The sequence below is a fragment of the Hemiscyllium ocellatum genome, chromosome 25, assembly GCF_020745735.1.
Source record: "Hemiscyllium ocellatum isolate sHemOce1 chromosome 25, sHemOce1.pat.X.cur, whole genome shotgun sequence".
Taxonomy (NCBI): domain Eukaryota; kingdom Metazoa; phylum Chordata; class Chondrichthyes; order Orectolobiformes; family Hemiscylliidae; genus Hemiscyllium; species Hemiscyllium ocellatum.
Window position 1 is genome coordinate 43,768,166 of NC_083425.1, and position 18,691 is coordinate 43,786,856.

General features: G+C 41.1%; 1 protein-coding gene across 3 annotated transcripts in view; it reads right to left on the reverse strand.

Annotated features, from left to right (window-relative positions):
- LOC132827851 (dynein axonemal heavy chain 9-like) overlaps nucleotides 1-18,691 on the reverse strand; it is a 504,454-nt gene that overhangs the window by 319,512 nt on the left and 166,251 nt on the right. For all 3 annotated transcript variants that reach the window (XM_060844602.1, XM_060844601.1, XM_060844600.1), the window contains 5 exons: nucleotides 14,703-14,913; nucleotides 14,116-14,243; nucleotides 11,359-11,467; nucleotides 9,174-9,321; nucleotides 8,334-8,508 (listed from right to left, as the gene is read on the reverse strand). In XM_060844602.1, the coding sequence (XP_060700585.1) occupies nucleotides 8,334-8,508; nucleotides 9,174-9,321; nucleotides 11,359-11,467; nucleotides 14,116-14,243; nucleotides 14,703-14,913 (771 nt within the window). The remainder of the gene's footprint in view (nucleotides 1-8,333; nucleotides 8,509-9,173; nucleotides 9,322-11,358; nucleotides 11,468-14,115; nucleotides 14,244-14,702; nucleotides 14,914-18,691) is intronic.

Here is an 18,691-nt window from a genome sequence, read left to right on the forward strand (position 1 = left end):
ATTTTGTGTTCATCAGATGTGAGCCTTGTAAACTTTTTGTGTCCTCCCTTATTGCACTCGTGAAGGCAACAGTGACATTGTATTGTTAAGGTCTACTCTGACATTGCTATTGGGAAGGTAATTTCAAGGTTTTGACTTGGGAAGGTAATTCCAAGGTTTTGACTTGGGGTAGCACGGTGGCTCAGTGGCTAGCACTGCTGCCTCACAGCACCAAGGTCCCAGGTTGATCCCAACCTTGGGTGACTGTCTGTGTGGAGTTTGCACATTCTCCCTGTGTCAGCGTGGGTTTCCTCCGGGTGCTCCGGTTTCTTCCCACAGTCTAAAGATGTGCAGGTCACGTGAATTGGCAATGGTAAATTGTCCATAGTGTTAGGTGCATTAGTCAGAGGGAAACAGGTCTTGGTGGGTTACTCTTCGGAGGATCAGTGTGGACTGAAGGGCCTGTTTCCACACTGTAGGGAGTCTAGCCTAATCAATAGAGAAGGAATGGGAATTTGTTTCTAAGTCAGGGTGGGGTGCTGCTTGGAGGGGCAATTGCACGTTATCCTGCATCTGTTGCCCTTGTCCTTCTAGATGGTAGAGGTCAAAGATTTGGAATGTGCTGTCAAAGGAAGTTTGACGAGTAGTGAGTCAGAATTAAGCATCTTTCAAATACATTTTCTCATACGGATGATATTTAAACACACTATTAATCTCTTTGCACATTTTCAAACAACCTAAATTGAAAAGGAAAACCTACTCAGCTTTGAAAAAGCTTTTTTTAATATATGTGCTTCAAGATATTCTCTACAAATATCAAATGCAAGCACTGAAAGCATTGTAGCCAGGTCAGGTGGGGTTAGAAAAGGTTCTATTGAATGCATTCAGGATTACTAACAATCACCATACATACTGAGAGAAAAGGATTTTAAAGGAGAATCAATTTAATTCAGCTAAAAAGAACATAGCTGCAAATGTTGCAATCCTAAAATGGAAACAAAATGCTGAAAATGCCAAGCATCTGTCATTATTAAGAGTGGGTAACATTGAAGAGATTGAAAGATGTGCACCAGAAATATATATTTTTGTGATTCTGATGGGTTTATTTTTTTTTAGAATTATCTTCTTTGATTTTGCTTTTAACTCCTTTCAGACAGTAATCTACACTGTGGAGAAGGCAGTGCTCCCTTCCTAATGTTTTCAGTCAAACTTACCAATCTCAATTACAAAAGATCACCTAACGTACCTTTCGCTTTTCCAAAAACTCCCCATTTAAAACCATCTGAATCTTGACAATAATGATAAGTGACAAACCATCAGAATTATTAGGCACGCTCCAAACAGAAATCCATCAGCAGGCATTTTACGATTGTCAACGATCATCACAGCTGATAACATGAAGGAAAAGCTAAACTGGAACCTTGCTTCAGTCTCCTTGTTCTAAAGAAGGAATTGGACCAAAAACCTATAACCTTCCTTTAAAAATGCTGAGGATGTATATATTCACAAGTTATTTTAAATCTTGCCTTTTTCTCATCTCAGAATTAAAGCTTGACATTCTTAACTCTCTCCTATTCATTCAATGGGATTTGGGCATTCCTGGCTGATCTAGCATTTATTCCCCATCCCTCATTGCACAGAAATTATCACTTGAAGTCTGGAGTCACATTTAGGTCAGTTTCCCTTCTCTTAAGAGCATTAGCGAATCAGATTTAGCGACAGTGGTCATATGGCCAATGTTACGTTAATCCCTTATTCTAGGTTTTTATTGAATTCAAATTTCCCCATCTGCCCTAGTGGGATTCAAACTAATGTCTAGAACATTAGTCTGGGATTCTGGATTATTAGGTTTTCATAAGAGCTAGTAGCAAGAATTGTTTTTAACCAATACTCATTGAGCTAAGACTACTCTTGAGTATCTGGCATCTTTCCACAGGCAGATAGATAGTCTTCTCTTTCTTTTGAATTCCTTGTTACTTGTTACTAAACAATATGAACAGTTACCTGATGGGAGTTTAAAAGGATGAGGGGGATCTTATTGAAACTTGCAGAATACTGAAAGGTCTTAGTAGAATCTACATGGAGAAGAATGCTTCAACTAACATGACCGACATGGGCTCAAGGGCACAATCTCAGAGTGAAGAGATAACCCTTTAGAATAGAGATGAGGAGGAATTTCTTCAGCCGTGTGAGATTAATCTGTGGAACTCATGCCACAGAAGGCTGTGGAGGCCAAGTCATTGAGTGTCTTCAAGGCAGAGATAATTAGGTTCTTGATTGGTAAGAATCAAGGGTTATGGGGAGAAGGCATGAGAATGGGGTTGAGAAACTTATCAGCCATGCTGGAAAGTGAATGGTGGAGCAGACTCAATGGGCCAAATGGTCTCATTCTGCTCCTGTCTCTTATAGTCTTACCTCCTCAGCAATCAGCAAATGAAAACTAGAAACATTAGGAGGAAAAAGGTTGATTTATGTTGCAGTTATTTTCAAGCAGGTTCACAAAGCATCAAGTTTCAAGATGCAACACCATATACTTCAAGAATGCTGAAAAAAAATACACATAAATTTATATTGGGCCATTTTTAAGATGCCTACTTAAAATAGATATTGGCCTCTTTCATATACCAATGGCAGACCTATTACATGATTTGGAAACTTTTCAGATATTAGGCTGCCCTGACCAGAGCAAGTGTTCACCCAGAGGATAAGTGGTCTGTTTTTAAGGAAAGTCACTGTCAGTGAGGTTTTTGGTCTATAGCCAGTTCAGTGACCTGGCTATAATAGACACCTGCAGCAAAATCTTAAATGAGGCCAATTATCTGAAGTCTCTGTCTTTGAGCTCACAGACCACTCTTCGCCCCAAGTTGATGCACCAACTAGTATTTCTAAGCCAATGGCTAAAATAATATCAGGTGGCAATGGGGGATTGGTGGCTTGGGGGTGTTGGAAGAATAGCCCAATGAAATCAAAAGGTTTCCTAAATGGAAATGTAGTTCACATAGCAAAAGTAATCACTGTTAGTATAGTGGTTGGTTCTTTAAGTTCAACACAGTAATGCTTCTAATTCTGGAGACCTTGACATTGACAGAGATAGGGGTGGATAAGAACATTTTCCAAATCATTTTCACATCGTGTTCATTTTTGTACAGACTTTACCTCACTGTTTAGTATCCATTGTTTTACTCTATTATCAAAACAAATCAATATGAGATATGTGCACTGAATCAACATTTCCACAAGAAAAGCTACATTTCTACTTGTGACATGATACACTTTGTGCTGCAGGGTGAAAAATTACTGATGTTTCCACTTGGAAGATGTCACAACATATTTCTACAGCTTTTGTTTGTCATTGTTTTCATGCTAAGTTTTTACTACAAGCCTAGTATTTTTTCCTCACTGTAGCAATAATATGCTTTGTTGATGTCGTAAAAATTGTCGATTCTGCGTAGTTGGTTATCCTGTCTTCCTCTAAGAATGAATAACAACTTTGCTATAGCAGGTCACCCAATCCTTGCCAGATGTATTAGACAATCCCTGATTTCTCAAAGAAGTGGCAAAGGATTATTGCCTGAGAGGGGAAAGAGAGGGGGTGAGAAAGAGGAAAGAGAGGCACTATTCGTCCATAGGCATTTGGTGGGAAGTAGAAATTCTGATAAGCTTTGTTAGTTACAGCATCGTCAGTCAGATTGTACAACAAGACATGACATTAACACTTCAAAGGATCAAACAATAGCCAGTTTGTATATGCTAGTAAGGGTCGCCTTTCCAAAGAATACCTGGAGTTGGGTACTTTTCAGTGAACAGTTTAATGCAGAAGTCATGTACTCAATAATGTTTAATCTGAACATTGGGGGTGGTGGGGAATATATGTGTTGGCCCCTGGGTACTTCACAGTCAGATGCTGATTGTGTGAAAACCTGGCTACTCTTTTTCATTTGGCAGACAGTCTGTTTCGACAGTTGTTTCAATATGATGAATGCTGACAAGTTAGAGGTTGAAATGATATTGTCCAACATATCAGAATTGGGCAAATACCCACTCTATCACTAACAGAGCTTTCAGAAGGTTCTGGCATTGTTACATACTGTCTACTTACAACAAAGGGAACCTTCAACATTTAATAGGTTCAAACTAGTGGTTCCATGACTTCAAAATTCACAATGAACAGAATATCCCACTTCCAGGGCTTGCAGCCTGGGTGTAATTTTGTATTATAGGCCTTGTTAAATACAGATAAACATTTATTTGTTCATGGGACATGTCTCACTGGCTATGTCAGTATTTATTGCCCATTCTTAATTGTACTGGAAAAGGCGGTGATGAGCTGCTTCACTCCTTCTGCTGTATATATACCCTGTGTTAGGAAAAGGCTTTGGAATTTTGACCCAGCAACAGTGAATGAATAGTGTATGTCAGGATGGCTTATAGGGGAACTTGTACATTCTGGCGTTCCCATATATTTGCTGCCCTTAACTTTCTGAGCAGCAGAGACAGCAGGTTTGGAAAGTGTTACTGGAGAAACATTAGTGAGTCACTGCAATGAGTTTTGTAGATAGAGCTCACCACTGCCACTGTGCGTTGGGGTGAAAGTTTAAAGTGGTGGATGGGGCTGCTAATTAAACAGGCTGCTTTGCCCTGGCTAGTATCAAGCTTCTTGGTTGTTGGAACTACACTAAGCCAGATTTGTGCTTTGCAGATGGTACATAGGCATTGGTTGGGGAGACAGGAAGCAAATTACTTCCAAATGCCAATCTTTTGGTTGTTGCAGCCACAGGGGACTGAACATGATATGTATTTGGCTAAGTGTCAGTTTCATCGCGCGTCATGGAGGGTTTCTCTCTTCACAAGGCCCGGCAAGGTTTCTTGTCACATCTTACCAAACCTCATCAATTACCCATACAGTGCCCTTCTCACTTGGTTCTTGCCCCATTCTAACTCACCATATACAGAACAACCTGGCACAGCCAGGATATCCCAGAATTTATCGACATGCCCGAGCACCAGTGCAAACTTTGGAAGGCTGCTGTGCACAGACCATCACTGCTGGGCCGGAACTGCCCAGCAGTGGTTCTATCCTTTCCAGGGACATACAGATATCACACAGAAGGTAAAACTGGCACCCACTTTGAAGACATGGTACAGAAATGGGATGTTCTATGCCCAGCACCAGCTGAGGAGGCCACAATACCATAGCATGCCAGCCTAGTTTGAGGTTGTCCTTGTGGAGTACAGACACTGGCACCAGCTTGTTGGGCAAAGGCAGGCTCTCTCAGCCATTATTACTCAGTAATGCCAGTATACTTACAGACAGTTCAGCAAGGCATAAAAATGATAGCTGGACTTCAGAGGTTAAGCTACGAGGAGTGATGAGGCAAACTAAGCCTGTTTTCACCAGAATTGAGGAAGTTGAGGGGTGATCTGATAAAAGTCTTCAAGACATTAACAGGTAAAGACAGGATAGATAGATAAACTAATTCTACTGTATGGAAATTCTAGAACCGTGCAGTGTAGTCTGAGAGCAGATTGTTCTGGAGAGATCTTAGGCAACACTTCTGCACCCAAAAGGTGGGAGATATTTGGAACTCTCATCCACATTTGGCAGTTAAAGCTAAATCAGTTGTTAATTTTAAATCTGAAACAGATTAATTTTTGTTAGGCAGAAGTATTAAAGGATCTAGGCCAAAGGCAGGTGTATAGAGTTAGGCCACAAATCAACATGACCTCACTGAAAGGTGGAACAGGAATGAGGGGCTGAATGGCCTACTCCTGTTCTTATATTGTGGATGACAGGCTTACTAGAAAGGAGCTCAGAAATGGACTGAGGAGAGCCAGAAGGGGGCATGGAAAAGGCTTGGCAGGAAGAATTAGGGAGAACCCAAAGGTATTTTACCCATACGTGAGGAATAACAGAATGATCAGGGATAAGGTAGGGCCAGGTCAGGGATAGCGTAGGGAACTTGTGCATAGAATCTGAGCAGATAGGGGAAGTCCTAAATGAGATTTTTGCTTCAGTTTTCACTAAGGAAAGGGAACTTGTTGTGAATGAGAACTCCGAGGTGCTGGGAAACAGGCTTGAACAGATCAAGATTGATGAAGTTGATGTGCTAGAAATTTTGGCAAACATTTCGATTGATAAATCCCCAGGGTCAGAGCAGATTTATCCTAGATTGCTCCGGGAAGCGAGAAAGGAGGTTGCTAAGCTGCTGGCGAAGATCTTTGCTTCCTCACTCTCCACGGGAGCCGTACCGGAGGATCGGAAGGAGGCGAATGTTGTTCCACTTTTCAAGAAAGGGAATAGGGAAATCCCTGGCAATTACAGACTAGTCAGTCTTACACCTGTGGTCAGCAAAGTTTTGGAAAGATTCTGAGGGATAGGATTTATGACTATTTGGAAAATCATTGAGTGATTAAAGGCAGTCAGCTTGGATTTGTGAGGGGCAGGTCATGCTTCACAAATCTTATTGAGTTCTTTGAGGAGGTGACAAGACAGGCTGATGAAGGTTGAGCAGTGGATGTGGTGTTTGTGGACTTCAGCAAGGCACTTGATAAGGTTCCCCATGGGAGGCTCATTCATAATGTCAGGAAGTATGGGATACAGGGAGATTTGGCTGTCTGGATTCAGAATTGGCTGGCTGACAGAAGGCAGAGAATGGTTGTAGATGGAAAATATTCTGCCTTGAGGTCAGTGGTGAGTGGCGTCCCGCAGGGCTCTGTTCTTGGGCTTCTGCTCTTTGTAGTTTTTATAAATTACTTGGATGAGGAGGTTGAGGGGTGGGTTAGTAAATTTGCCGACGGCACAAAGGTTGGAGATGCCATTAATAGTATCGAGGGCTGTTGCAGGCTGCAGCGTGACACAGACAGGATGCAGAGCTAGGCTGAGAAATGGCAGGTGGAGTTCAAACTGGCTAAATGCAAAATGATGCATTTTGGAAGGTCGGACTTACATGCTGAATATAGGATTAAAGACAGGATTCTTGGCAGTGTGGAGGAACAGAGGGATCTTGGTGTTCAAGTGCATAGATCCCTCAAAGTTGCCAGCCCAGTGGATAGGGTTGTTAAGAAAACATATGGTATTTTGGCTTTCATTAACAGGGGGATTGAGTTTAAGAGCTGTGAGATTTTGCTGCAGCTCTACAAGTCCCTGGTGAGACCACACTTGGAATATTGTGTCCAGTTCTTATCGCCTTAGAATAGGAAAGATACGAAGGCTTTGGAGAGGGTGCAAAGAAGGTTTACCAGGATGCTGCCTGAACTGGAGGGGCTTGTCTTTCAAAGAGAGGTTGACTAAGCTTGGACTTTTCTCTCTGGAGAGAAGGAGAAAGAGAGGTGACCTGATCGAGCTATACAAGATAATGGGAGGAATGGATAGAGTCAATAGCCAGAGACTTTTCCCCAGGGCAGGATTGACTGGCATGAGGGGTATAGTTTTAAGATATTAGGAGGAAGGTATAGAGGGGATGTCAGAGGAAGGTTCTTTACGCAGAGTTGTTAAGCATGGAATGCGTTGCCAGCGGTGGTAGTGGAAGCAGAGTCATTAGGGACATTTAAGAAACTGCTGGACATGCACATGGACAGTAGCGAATTGAGGGGCGTGTAGGTTAGCTTATTTAATTTTAGATTAGGAATAATCCTCAGCACAACTTTGTGGGCTGAAGGGCCTGTATTGGGCTATCCTGTTCTATGTTCTATGAATTGTTATTTATCTTTCAGGGGCACAAACCTCGTCTGCTTCTGGGTAAACTTTAGCACGAGTGGGAGATGGAGACAAAATCCTTTCTTGTATATAGTTAGCTCCATTTGGATTTGAAGAGAGACAAGAAAGTATGTCCATAAAGAACTTTGTAAAAAAAAAACAAAGCTGAAAAGTACACAGCTTACAGAGCTGGGCTATTGGAGCTGGTTTTTTGATACTAGTCCCTGGACTTATTTTAAGCAGATTGTCCACAAAGCCTCAAAGTGCTTTCACTGAACTCCATAAACGATATCTCCTACCATTTCACTTTTCATCTACACAATCATAAAATCCACATTCAAAGGAAAGGCAGCTCATGGACTGAGGTACAGTTCCATTAGGTTTGGTAAAAGGCTACAAATCCATTCTGGAGTTAATTCATTTCTACCTTTTTTTTGTCACAGACTATTTCTTTATCTTTTCAAAACAGGGGAAAGTGACTTAAAGATAAACTAAGGATACAAAATAAAGGACCAGAAAATCACTTGTAAACCAGCAGAGATATTTCAGATAGCTGCCATTTCATTACTGCCTCCTTTACTTCCATTATCTTCATGGCACAAACATTCATTAGGTACCATAAATAATCTGACTTTTCGAATCAGAATCACGCCCTCACCTGGTCCTGAAACATTGCACCACCAAAGGCCCAGATAGCGGCAAAAATGAAATAGAGTTCATACAGATCCTTGTGGCAGTCTGGTGGAGTGTTTTCCTTTGTCAACAAGCACTCTAATAAGTAGCAAAGCATCTGGACCATATTCTGCTCTGGGACTGGGATGATCTTCTTAAATCTGCAGAAACCAGATCAAGAGAATAAGAAGAGAACTCCTTTCCTGTGTGAGAGATAACTAAGCTCCAGAGAACTAACTAAAAAGTAACATAGGATTTCTGTTCTCCTGTTGAACTGTTGTTTTGAAAGGTCAAATACTTAAGTGCTGTGAGCTTGAAGGACATTGAGGTCAGCTCAACACTGCACCAAATAAACTTAACCATTTCTCTCGAATTAACTTGAATTGAATGAATGAACGAGCTTTACTGTCACATGTACTCAAATGGGTACAGTGAAAAATTTATAAGTCACCAACTTACAGCACCATCTTAGGTACTAAGATCACAATGTGACTGCTACATTTGAAGTAGCATTTTCAGAATGATTTTCACTCTGTTCAAACCATTCCAAAGTTTCAGTTCGGTTGTTTGTGCCTTCACGTAGTGCATCAACCAATCTCTTGTTCGCTCTCCATTCTGTAGTGCTTTTTTTGCAAAAAAGCATGGGAATATTAATTACTATGGAAAGCATTCAAACATGCCATAAAACTTTAAACAGTGCAACAATTGCATAGCTCAAGTCAAATACTCTTCTGATACTCATGTTGTAAAATGTTCAGTTTCAGCTTTCCCGTTTCTCGGTTCAGTACAGATCCTACTTCATCTCTCGATCTTTATTTTCCCTTACCTTGTCCGAAGAGTATCCAGGCACAAAGGCAGGTATTTCTCAAATAAGATAGTCAGGTTCGCTTTCTCGGACTGGACCTCTCGTTTGTCAATCCAACTGCTAACTGGGGGGTTCCAGCCGAGGTCGGCAGGATTAATGTACAAGATCCCTGAAATAAGACGTAAGAACTTGCTTATTCCTTATTTTGTGATGTACAATTTGAAAGTTGGGAAAGTAGACCATAAAATGTGCAAAACCAGCTAGTACAGGGCATGGTATCTGGTATCCGCATTTGTTCATATATATTGCAATGCCTTAGTTTTAAATTACCCACTCTGATAGCATACAGTGTCACCTGCCACTTTTCTGAAAATTGTTGCTATGGTAATGTGACATGAGTGGAACTGGGAAAAGTGATAGAGGAGAAACATGAGACGCTAAGTGTCTGTCTAACAGCTATCTTTCCAGCCACATGCAAGCAAATCCTTTGTACATGGTGATTTCAAACAAGCTATGCACCATCTTTGTGATGTTTTGATCCTGTTTGAGTCATTTGGGTATCGTACCAACACTTACTTGCACAGAGGAGTTTATGATTACCCTCTAGTGGGTTAGGTTGGTCATTACATTACTTCTTTCGAACAAGCCAAATGGCTATTTTAAACTTTCATTCTGATACAATTCCTTCTTCCTATTAAAGACAGGACGTGCTATCCAAATTGGTTTAAGCCATTAAGCTGCTCAGACAATAAGTTGCAATTTCATTGCTTGATGGATGGGCAAGTTTTTATGGATAACAACACAATGTATCGACCAAATGTTTCTGGAGAAAGGGAGCAGAGGTCAGGTCCCTGATCTTTACCATTAGCTGAGAGCTCATTAACCTAAAATATTAATTCGGTCCCACAGATCTGCCATAATCTCATTGAATGCTAGAAAGACTCAAGGGGCTCAATGGCCTGCTCCTGTTCTTATATCTCTCACTACTCAGGTGCTACCTCACGTACTGAGTAGTTGCAGAATTTTCTGCTTTTATTTCAGACTTCGCATACCAATGGTATTTTGCATTTCTGGAAGATTTCTGTTTGTCTCTTTGTGGCAAAGAAGGATTACTAAGCTCAATTGAGAAAAGGCAGAGAACCCAGGGGCGGAAGAAAAGATAGAATGAGCACAACTAACAAAAGTACCATACTATTTCTTGCTGTTATGCTCCTAAGAAATCTTGCTTCATTGTTAGGCTTGCATAGCACTCATTGGGAGCAATGATCAACTTTTTCCAAAGCGCCTATTCTAATTCATATTATCTACTTATCTCCAGGATTTAACATTATGAATTCGAACACAAGGATGTAAATCCTTTCCGTTTTTGAGAATCAGTATTGGAAAGGCTGAAATTTAGGATCACTTAAACACAACACAGGCCAAAGGAGCACAATTAAAACAGCAAGCATATTTAACCACACTTCTAACACTTGGTGTAACTGTTATTTCCCTCTTCAAGAACGATCACTGTTTGACTTGGAATCCTTGGATTTGAACATGTGTGTGTATACTTTTTTTCTTGACCTTTAAACTACTGGGAGCAATGGCAGATGAAGTGGTAATGTCATTGGACTCCTAACGTAGAGGTCCAAGTTAATGTTCTAAACTCATGAGTTGAAAACCCATCACAGCAGCTGATGGAATTAGATTAATTTAAAAATCTGGAATTGAAACCTAATCTCAATACTGTAACTCAACCTTCTCATAAATATCATATCCCTTATGGAAGAAAGTCTGTCATATTTACCTGGTCTGGCCTACGTCTGACCCAGCAATGTGGCTGACTCAGAACTGCCCTCAAGAGCTCTCTGAGATGAGCCACAAATATTGACATTAGTGGTGAAGGCCACATCACATGGACATTTTTTTTCTTAATAAAGAAACAAATTGATACCATGAGTTACACCTTCCAAGAGCAATAGCAACTATTTTTAATGATTGTTTCTTAAGGTGGTGAAAGCTAGAACTTGATCTGCTTGTACCACAATAAGGAGCAAGTAATGGCCTGACCTGCATCTGAACGGGAAGTAGTGATCAAGCAGCAACTGAACTAATTCACACCCTCCATGAGAGGAGCATATACAGACAAATAAATTCTGCAAGACTGAACCCAATTCTCACAGATTGGATTTTTATCTTAATTAAGTTCTAGTTATATACAAACCTGCTCTCGAAACAGTGGCTGGGGTTGCAGTTCGTAAGTGACTAATTTCAAACAGAAGTCTCATGGTTGGATTGAGAGGGATCCGTTCATTACTGGCCAATGTCAAAACCTAGAATAAAAAGATAGCCAAACCGGTAAGAAAGATAGTGTTTATTTCTCCAGTCTGTGTCGACTGAAAGACTCCTATCTAAGGACAAGCTTCTCTTTAATGAACTGACAACCAACTCAAATGTGAATAAACGGTGCAGAAGAATGGAAAGTGGGATATGGCCAAAAGTATTACTCAGAGAAGTACTTCCAAAGCAAAAAGGTGACCACTTATGGATGATATAAGAAGCAGAATAAGAATTAAGCTAGTGTGAGGAAAAAAAAAGCAGGATCGTGCACACTGATTTTTTTTGCTTATTGCTTCAAGGGCTGGTGGTGTTGCTGACAAATCCAACACTTGCTGGCAATCCGTAATTGCACTTGAACTGAGTGGCTTACTAGATCGGCTCAGCGTGCAATTAAGAGTCAACTATATTGCTGTGGGTTTGGAGTCACATATTGAGTATAGTGGGTAAGGATGGCAGATTTCCTTCCCTGCAAGACAAGAGTGAATCAGATGGGATTTTAGCCTGGAGCAAGGTGTGAAGGGATCAGAAGCTAAGAGTAAGGTTCCTGACACCAGTTCCAGGGTGTGCAATCATCCTGTAGCACGTGCCAAGCACAGGTTTGGTAAGATTCTAGGACTTTCAGGTGACAACAGGATACATCCTTCTCAATGAACACTCATTTGCAGACCATAAGTGTAGGGAAGTCTTGGGTTTTGGAGATCTAAGCTGGAAGTGTTAAAATCCTGATTGCAAATTTTGCAGCTTCTACAGAGGGCACATGGCAGTAGCAGGATATCTTTAGGAAATGGAATGACTCAACCTTGGTAATCAAATCGGTCAGACAGCTATAGGCATGGACAGCATGGAAATGGACCATTCGGTCCAACTCGTACATGCTGACCAGGTACACTAAATTAATCTAATCCCATTTGCCAGCACTTAGCTCAGATCCCTCCCGACTCTTCTTATTCACGTACCCATCCAGATGCCTTTTAAATGTTCTAATTCCACCACTTCCTCTGACAGCTCATTCCATACAAGCACCACCCTCTGCGTGAAAAAGTTGCCCGTTAGGATGCTTTAATATCTTTCCCCTCTCACCCTAAACCTATGCCGTCTAGTTTTGGACTACTCTACAATTGGGAAAAACCTTGACTATTCACACTATCCATGCTCCTCATGATTTTATAAACTTCTATAAGGTCACCCCTCAGCCCCGATATGCCAGAGAAAACAGCCCCAGCCTATTCAGTTTCTCTCTTTCACTCAAACCCTCCAATCCTGGTAACATCCTTATGAAACTTTTCTGAAGTGTTTCAAGTTTCACAACATCTTTCCTTTGGCAGGAGACCAGAACTGAATGCAGTATTCCAAAAGTGGCCAAACCAATGTGCTCGAAAAGAAACTGATCCCAAGATCAAATGATCCCATTGTACACCATGACATGAAGTGACAGCCAAATGAGTTAATAGAATTACAAGTGGAGACATCTGTGTGCTGCTGGTGGGAATTAAAGAGGGTAGTTATGTTTCCTTGACCTTCTGACAGCTGAGATAGGAGATAAGGAAGGGCAAAGAGAATAGACTAGCAGGTATTATAAAAGGCAACCCAAAGTTATTTTGTCTATGGTATAACAGAAATTATAAGAAGAATAGGGCTTATGAGGAACCAAAAGGAAAGCTTCTTATGATTGCAGTTCGCATTGTCAAGACGCTAAATTAGTATTTTGCATCTGTTTTCACTGTCAATGCAACAGAAGAGGAGGTAATAGTAAGAGTGAACAGGCTAAAAACAGATAAAGAAGTGGTACTTCAAGATGTATACTTAAAACGTTCAAAACAGAAAAGTCACTCCATCTGAATCCTAACTTGTTGAGGCACTTAAGGGTAGAGATAACATGTTTTAATTTTCCAATCTTCCCATTCACAAATGACAGAGGACTGCAGGATTCCAAATTTTACATCCCTGTTGAAAAATAAACAGAGAGAAAAAGATGGAACTTCAGTCTCATTAGCCCAAGAGCAATTGTTGTGGTTGGTAAAATGAAAGCATAATTAATTGTCATTTGGAAAGTGTATGGGTTAATAAATTAAACTATGTGAATTGTTAATGGGGTGATGCATTTTTGCAAGTTTTTTCCTGAAGAAGAGCCGAGGATATGGTTGAAACCAAGCTTGTTTCAACGCTGAAATCTGTACAACATATTTACACTGAAATGGAAAGATGTACTTGAAAGTGATTCTGATAGATGACTTATCGATTACAATGTTTAACATGGCAGCTCAGGTACTGGAAGCATTCAGCCAAACATCAAGGTACTAACTTTTGATGTCTTGACATTCCCAAAACTATGCAATTCTTTGCATAATGGTGACTCTGATTAGGGATGTGAATCATTTTTTATTAAAGTTTCCTCGATCCATAGCGCTCAACATTTGTTGATGTTATTACATGAAAATAACATCCTGGGGAAAGATTTTTATGACTTAGCATGTATGTTATTATCGGAATCCTCTGAAATAAGGTTGAAGATTAGATTCATGACATGACAGCTATTTTAATAAAGCAGAATCTTAGCAGGATAGGAGAAGTGAATTGTTCCTTCTTCTCATCTTTAGTTAGCATCTGGATAGACAGATACTGGCTGGTTCTGTCCATTTACCTTATTATCATCCATGACAGTGTTAAGAGATTCAATCCACATAGGATCAATGTCACCATCGAGCACAATCCATTTGGGACCATCATGAGTTACGTTTGCCAGATCACGCATGATACATGAGAAGAGCCCTAAGGAATGAACACACAAACAGGCTGTCTTTGTTTGACACACAGAATGCAGAGCGAGTTCTTAGATATCATCAAGAACCTCTGAAATTGAATCATAATTCCTCTTGCTCCATTCAGCAATATTAATATTCATGTTCTTCTCTTCAAATGAAAATAGCAATAAGCAATGTTGTGGATTATGTCTACAAATGACAGCAGCTCTCCAAATAACTTGTCTAAGTAACTGTGCATTCTGTTACATGCTACGACCAGGTATAACACTTAAGGTATGCAAGTGAATCAGTTAAAGTCATGAGCAACACAATCGATCTGTCAAATAGAGTCTTGCCTAGAATACAAGAACTTTAAATGTTGAGCTGTCCAAAGGCTTGCTGTATAGTCACTCAACAAATCAAACTGGCAGTGAATTAATTCTAACTTATCCCACTCAGCGGTCTGTTTTCTGTAATCATTACATACCATCCTTCCACTCTCTGGTTGCTGGGTTGATGATTCCAAAGAGCTCATCATTAGTAACAGCCTTAGGATTAAGATCAGCCCAGACTGGTCGGCGTTTCATGTTCTGGTAAGTCTTAGATAAGGATTTCAGGACCTGTGACTTGCCTGTTCCAGCGTTGCCCACAACAAAGACAGAGTGTCTCACTTCAAGCATCTCTTCTAACTGGACAACCTGCAATAATAGGAAAAGCAATTCAGAGCCAAATTGAAAAATAGAACAGTAATAGTCCAGTCAGTCCATCAAACACATTCTGCCATTCAGTATGATCATGGCTGATTGAACACTCCAATGCCTTTTACTCATCCCATCCACATAACTCTGTAGGCCATTGGTAGTGAGAAATCTATCGCTCTTTACCTTAAGCATACTCAAAGACTGAGCCTCCATAGTACTCTGTGGTAGAGAATTTCAAAGCTTCACAATGCTCTGAGTACAATAATTTCTCATCTTGAACCTAATTGGCAACCTCTTACTTATAAATTGGTTCCAGATTCTCCACAAGGGGAAACATCTGACCTGTATAAACGCTGTCTATCTCTTTAATAGCTTTGCCAGTGCAAGCACCTGTCTTTATCAAAATTCTAGAGCTTACAGGCCCAGTTTGCCCAATTTCTCTTCATTGGATGCTCCTACCATCCAGGGAATAAGTCTGAAAAACTTTCATTGCCCTCTCTCTATGGTAATAATACCTTTCCAGAGATTAGGAAACCAAAAATGCACACAGTACTCCAGGTGGGGTCTAACCAATCATACAAATAAAAGAGGACTTCAATAGACTTCTACTCAAACCCTCATTCAATAAGGGCTAACATTTCATTCCCTTTGCTGCACCTGCAACAAGGACACCAAAGTCCCTTTGTACATCAACACTTGCCAATCTCTTATTATTTAAAAATACTCTGCATGGTTATTTCTCGGAGCAAAGTGGATAACCTTACAATTTCCATATTACATTCCAAATCTAGCACTTACATAATGAATCATCACATCCTGATTAGTTTTACAGTCCTGTCACTTCTGTTAGACAGCAGCAGTCAACCGGCTCATAGGAAGACCCCAACAGGGCGTGAGAATGAATAGTCCTTTATTCTGAGTTTGTGTGGCTGGCCAGATATCTGGTAGGAATGTATGCCTTTATTCACACGTGACTGGTTATTTTAAACTAATCATGAAGGCAGGAACCCAATTTGAAATACAGAAGCAGCTGACCATAATTTAAAATGTAGCCATACTGGCACTTCTGCCTGAATGTAAAATGCCATTTTGTGTACATCAATTCAAAAATAAGTGTAAATCAAGCACACTATCGCCAGAAAGTTTAAAATCAATACCAGAAATCTTTCATAGTAGTTGAGTTTCTATAAAGAGCTATGTGACTTGCATCTCAAGAGATGCACACGAGCAATCAGTTGAATTTCAGGAAACACAAACTAGCATACAAGAAATGCCTGGTCATCTTCACAGAATATCTGATGGCACTTCTCAACAAATTATATATTTTCTGGACTACACACTGTTTCTATGGGCTAAAGGGCTATGAACGCAATGGCCCACAATCAGCAAATCAGATGAACGGCCAGTGTTTTTTTGTGGTGATAGTAACTCGGAGATGAATGCTTCCCAGGAAAACATCACACTCCCCATCTGAATGGCACTATGGGATCTTGACCATCCTCTTGCACTGCTGGAACTGGAGGGTCGTGTCCCAATTTAAATACTTGTCCTAAAACGCTTCAAATAATGCAACAGTTGAGTAGTAAGGTGCTGTAATATTGTGTGTTCAAGTTCTTGAGTGGGATTAGAACCAAAATCCACAAGGATTCAGCAGATATAGTACTACTGAAATTAAAGCAAGCAATGTACAGCACTTGAACGTGAGACATTTTATTCAAGAGTGACTGGTGAAGGCTTTCATCGTTGTCTCTGTAAAGCATTTCCCAAGCTTTTTTTGAACACCTAACCTTGAACTGGATGTGGGAATTGGGAGCGAGGCCAGCATGTTTGGCCTGCAATGCTTGAGAAGGGTACTGGTGAACCAGCATCTTGAACTGTTGCAGTCCCTGTAATGTAGTACATCCATAGTGCTGACAGGAAGGTGTCTCAGATTTTGACCCAACACTGAAGAAACAGTGCTGCAAGTCCAAGCCAAGATGGTGTGTGGCTTGAAGGGGAATTTGCAGATGGCAGTGTTCTGATGCAACTGTTGCCCTTGTCCTTCGACATAGTAAAGGGTGTTGGTTTCAGAAGTCCTGTTGGAGGAGTGTGGGTGAGTTGTTGCATTACACTTTGTTGACACACTATTGCATCACTGGTGGAGAGAGTAGAAATTTCAGATAATGGATGGAGTGCCAATCAAATGAGATGATTTGTTCTGGACAGTGTTAGGACCAGGTTGAGGGGTGACTTGGCTCTCTTTTTTTCTACCTCAATGGTCGTCCCAAGAAAGGTTTATATTTCTTTTCATCGTTCATTGTATTTATATGACTGGTACAGTTCAGTTCTTCTCCTTGGAAAGTCCCAGGGTATTGACGTTGGGGATTCAGAGCAGTTGAATTCAGCTAGAGGAAGAATCTACTGTGGAAAACAAAAACTCATTGTGAAGGAGATTAAATTTAGAGATTAAATGTTGCCAGGCCAAGAAAAGAATAGAATTAAACCCCCAGGAGCTAAGAATCGCCTTGAATTGATTTTCGGAAAGTGTATCTGTGAAGTCTATTTTTAGTTATGTTAAGAGGAGAATATTCAGTTTCATGGTTTAAACTATAAGTTGCTGCAAAGATACTGTTTAGTCAATAGTATTTCTTGTGTTTTCATACAGTTTTCATGATGAAATGATATCATGTCATTCTTTCAGCTATTGACTGGAAATGTGAATGCTTAGTTGAAAGTTGTCAGACTCTGGAAATCGTAACAGCAAGCACAGCATTACTTCAAACTTTGAAGTCTGCACAACCTTTGGCAGTACAGTAACTTCTAATGAAGTCAAAGGTAGACTTCCAAAACACATCAGATGGTGGAATGGTTGGACAGATGAAATGTAATGCTGGATAACATGAAATGATATATTTTGGGAAGAAGAATGAGGAGGGGATGAAAGAGCATAGGAACCTGGGATATGGGTGTACAATTCAGGTGTCAATAATTTGTTGGAAGTGGTAGAGTGGGTTGTGAGCATAGTTAAAAGTGAGGTCTGCAGATGCTGGAGATCAGAGCTGAAAATGTGTTGCTGGTTAAAGCACAGCAGGTCAGGCAGCATCCAAGGAACAGGGAATTCGACGTTTCGGGCCAGAGAGAAGGTGCCGGGAGTGGAGGTTGGGTTGGTGGGGGGTGTGGACCTGACGAGGGAGTCACGAAGGGAGTTGCCTTTGCGGAACGCTGATAGGGGAGGGGAGAGAAATATATCCCTGGTGGTGGAGTCCGTTTGGAGTTGGCGGAAATGACGGCGGATGATACACTGTATATGGAGGTTGGTGGGGTGGTAGGTGAGAACCAGTGGGGTTCTGTCTTGGTGGCGGTTGGAGGGGCGGGGCTCAAGGGCGGAGGAGCGGGAAGTGGAGGAGATGCGGTGGAGGGCATCGGCGATCACGTCTGGGGGGAATCTGCGGTCCTTGAAGAAGGAGGCCATCTGGGCTGTAATACCGTACAATACCGTACCAGTTCCAATACCGTACAGCACCTTCTCCTGCAACCGCAGGAAATGCAAAACTTGCGTCCACACCTCCTCCCTTACTTCTCTCCAAGGCCCCAAGGGATCCTTCCATATCCGCCATAAATTCACCAGCACCTCCACACACATCATTTATTGCATCTGCTGCACCCGATGTGGCCTCCTCTATATTGGGGAGACGGGCCGCCTACTTGCAGAACGGTTCAGGGAACACCTCTGGGACGCCTGGACCAACCAACCCAACCACCCCGTGGCTCAACACTTTAACTCCCCCTCCCACTC